The sequence below is a fragment of the Sinocyclocheilus rhinocerous genome, unplaced genomic scaffold, assembly GCF_001515625.1.
Source record: "Sinocyclocheilus rhinocerous isolate Xijiao unplaced genomic scaffold, SAMN03320098_v1.1 scaffold2418, whole genome shotgun sequence".
In the NCBI taxonomy this organism is placed as follows: domain Eukaryota; kingdom Metazoa; phylum Chordata; class Actinopteri; order Cypriniformes; family Cyprinidae; genus Sinocyclocheilus; species Sinocyclocheilus rhinocerous.
In genome coordinates this window covers 2,279-6,167 of record NW_015626372.1, presented here as the reverse complement: position 1 = coordinate 6,167, position 3,889 = coordinate 2,279, and the positions used below count along the sequence as shown (strand labels likewise).

Genomic DNA, 3,889 nt, shown 5'->3' with positions numbered 1-3,889 from the left:
GACTTCACTGCATTGAGGGGCAAATGGACGGGGCCATGTACTGTAAAATCTTGGACGAGAACCTCCTTCCCTCAGCCAGAACACTGAAGATGGGTCATGGATGGGTTTTCCAGCATGACAATGACCCGAAACATACCACCAAGGCAACAAAGGAGTGGCTCAAGAAGAAGCACATTAAGGTCATGGAGTGGCCTAACCAGTCTCCAGACCTCAATCCAATAGAAAATCTGTGGAGGGAGCTGTAACTTCAAGTTGCCAAACGATAGCCAAGAAACCTTGAGGATTTAGAGAGGATATGTAAAGAGGAGTGGACCAAAATCTAAAAGACCAAGAGATGTGTGCAAACCTGGTGACCAACTACAAAAAACGTCTTACCTCTGTGCTTGCCAACAAGGGTTTCTGCATATATATATATATATATATATATATATATATACAGAGCATCAACAATGCTTAATACTACTAAAATTCTTACTGTTAATTGCTTAATGCTGGAATTTAACTATAACACCTTGTCTACACCAGGCACGTTATCTTACCTGTATCTAAAACTCCCACTGACACCCCCACACCAGACATCAAAACAGTGAGCAGCCAAGCCTTTTTACAGAAAGGAGTACCAGACATCCCAAATGCTGTGATTAACAATGAGAAGCCTGCAGATATAAATCAACTGTGAGTAACGAAGCACTAATATTACTTTGTAATATCACACATCATGTATCCAAAAAAGAAAAGAAAATACAAATACAAAAAGGGGAGAACATACTCCAATGTCCTGTAACTGCCATTACTTTTGAAGTTTCTAAAATATTTCAGCTAAATAAATCTACAAATCTGTGGGGTCCTAACACAAAACAAACTGAGACATGGCTCCTCAGACAACAGTCACTAACTCATACATGATAGCTTGTAGAAAAGTAACAGGGATATTTTATTGGGCAATTTAATCTGCTTCTCTGTAGCCTTCTCTTTATTTTGCCCTTTCTGTGCTTTTCCTTTCTCTTTTTGATTAATTTAAAGAAATAGTTCACCCCAAAATAAATCTCTGCTCTAAAATCTTTAGATTAAATTTTAGATTAAGTTTAATCATCTTAATCAGGTGATAGTGCAAGGATTGCAGATTCCCCAAACCTGCAACCTTTGCATTATGAGTTAACTGATACACCAACTCCTATAATCAGTTATAACACTTTCATAAGTAAATGATTTACAAAAGTTAAATATTAAAATGTCTCTTTCAATTAACACAAAGTCCTTTTGTCTATGGAGTCTATAGGCCTTACCCAAAAGCAGATGGGGATTCATACAGTCAAACAGGATCCCTCCTAACAGGGAACCTCCAATGTATCCAGATGAACGACCCACAAATATATAGGATAAATTACTGATGTTCTTGTTGACATTGACAGCCAGGTCTTCAAAGGTAGGGCCCAATACAGAGATGGCCATTCCCTATAAATATACCATATAAACAAATACATACATATAAAAATATACGACAGTTAATGTGCACATTCCAACATGTGCATATGAAAAAATGGATAGATATCTTACAGAGGTACAGTCATGACATTAGATGGTACTTCCATATTTATATACCCCAGCATTTACATGGTACTCCAAGATACTTCAAACAATACTATGATATTATAAATAATAATATAAAAAAATAGGTATTTAAAAAAATAAATAAAATGTACTTATAGCGAATGCATAGAAGCTGTTCATAAATCATGACTCTTGAGGAGACTAGATCTACAATTGCTCAAGTTAGTTCTTGACATTTAAAAACAAATAATGTGCTTTAGAAGAGATATTTCTGCAATTTTTCTACTAATCACACACTTTAACATTGTAGTTTGGTAATGCAGTACTACACATCCCACACTCAGCCTGAGCGAATATCAGCCTCCCGACGGTGTACATGGTGTTGTCTGCATAGTACCATGCTAATACCACGGTAATCAGGTACCTTGCATATACTATGTAATTACACATGAATATGGTAACCAAACAGTATCATGTGTCTAAATATAATTTTTTAAACAATTACAGAGAGAAAAAGCGAAAGGGAACTCGATTCGTTACTCGCGCGCTGTTGTCTATGCGCACAGCCGCACAAACATGAAGCGCGCGCACACGCGTTTCAGACGGCGCGCGAACACCGAACTGAATCCTCTTCTGCTCTTCTGCTTCTGCTCTGAACAGACACATACACACAAAATTATGTCAAAATACCCATCTCGACAATCATTCAGTTAAACGCAGTCAGTTATGTCTCAAGTGAATGAAAACAGCTGAGAAAGAAATCGGATGTGATGTGTATCATTATATCGGATCCGTGCATCAGGTCTTAACGGGACAGCGGCCTATAAATACTGCTGATCATCCAACAACAAAACAGCTGCGATAAAAATCTATATTTAATTTATACAGTGAACACTATGCAGTGTTACATTATATCGGATCCGTGCATCAGGTCTTAAGGGACAGCGGCCTATAAATACTGCTGCTGTCATTAATGATCATCAAACAACAAAACAGCTGTGATAAAAAGCTATATTTAATTTATGCAGTGAACCCTCTGCAGTGTTATTTTCCCTAATTACATTTCTGTATTTGAATACTACCAACCTTATTTTATTTGTAACATATTCTGTTGTATTTATCTATGCTTGTAATTTGTATATTTGTTCTTATTTTTACTGGCTGTTCTCTTGTCTCTTTAATCATGTTTAAACTGTCTTAGTTAATCTAGTAGTATTTGCTGTGGTATCAAAGAAGTACTTTGCTTTAAATAAATGGAAAGCAAGTTAAACTGAAATATTTTTATTTTCTTGCTGATCCGAAAAATGATCCGATCCATGGGTCAAAAACCGTAATGTGATCCGAACCGTGAGATTTGTGATCCGTTGAACCACTACTTGTCTGGCATCTTCCCTTATGCAAATAATCCTGTTCCACGAGGATATTGTAAGGCGACCAGGAAATTACCATTACAATGATTTTTAACATCTATTTTCAGTTATCTCTTCTTAATACAGACTCGGGACAATACCTACTTACATTAAATAACAAGAAATAGGATTTTAAGGCTGCAAAGCACAGGTTTTTACATGTTTCCATATGACAGTCTTCTATTTTACGTTACAACAATCAAACCGAAAGACCTACCAGCCCAAGAAACGATGCGCAAAGCGCAAGGCTGACCAGCCGTCGCCAGCATGCCCCAGTATTGCACTGGCTTTGTCCGGGTAGAACTGCATCAACCTGATCAGACCCCGGGTTCAGCAGCACCCCTTTGCCCCCCTTCAGAGCGCTTTTCAATCCCTTCTTATTGTCTTTACGCTTGACGAAAAGTTTATCCTCTTCCTGCTCGTCGCAGTCAATGCCCTCTTCCATCCTAGCAAAGCGAACGTGTTTTTTCTTCGGCGCTGCTTCAGCGGATGGCATGGCAGCACGACTCTCGCGCTGTTGTGTACGGACAACTGTCAACGCTTTCGTGGGTTTATGGCCGACCTAAAATGATATTTGACCTATTCTAAACAGTAAAACCAAACAGAAATTTGGCATCGATCATTAGTAGAGCAGAATTATCGCGTGATTATACACTGTAAATTTCAGGTACTAGGTTAGTAAGCTTAAGGTTCAAAACTTCCGTAAAGTAGGTGCGCATGCGCACAAACCAACAATTATTTTACACGGGGGCATGCATATTGCCATCTCTCGCGCTGGAGTGTATGGGGTGTGTTTTATGCACTTTTTGCTGATTGCTAAGCAAACTGAGAGGAGAACTAACGTGTATACGCTCGCCAGCCGTCTGGCCAAAATCCCATAGTATTCAGGCGTCAGACGTAAGATATGAGACGTTAGACGTCACAGTCAC

The 3,889-nt window shown here is 38.6% G+C and overlaps 1 protein-coding gene across 1 annotated transcript in view; it reads right to left on the bottom strand.

Moving 5' to 3' along the window:
• LOC107712423 (sodium-dependent glucose transporter 1-like) overlaps nt 1-3,481 on the bottom strand; it is a 5,066-nt gene extending 1,585 nt beyond the window's left edge. Inside the window, exons 1-3 of the mRNA XM_016517668.1 lie at nt 3,178-3,481; nt 1,287-1,455; nt 540-656 (exon numbers count right to left, since the gene is read on the bottom strand). Coding sequence (XP_016373154.1) covers nt 540-656; nt 1,287-1,455; nt 3,178-3,456 — 565 coding nt within the window. The 5' untranslated portion in view covers nt 3,457-3,481. The remainder of the gene's footprint in view (nt 1-539; nt 657-1,286; nt 1,456-3,177) is intronic.
• Nucleotides 3,482-3,889: the final 408 nt, after the last annotated feature.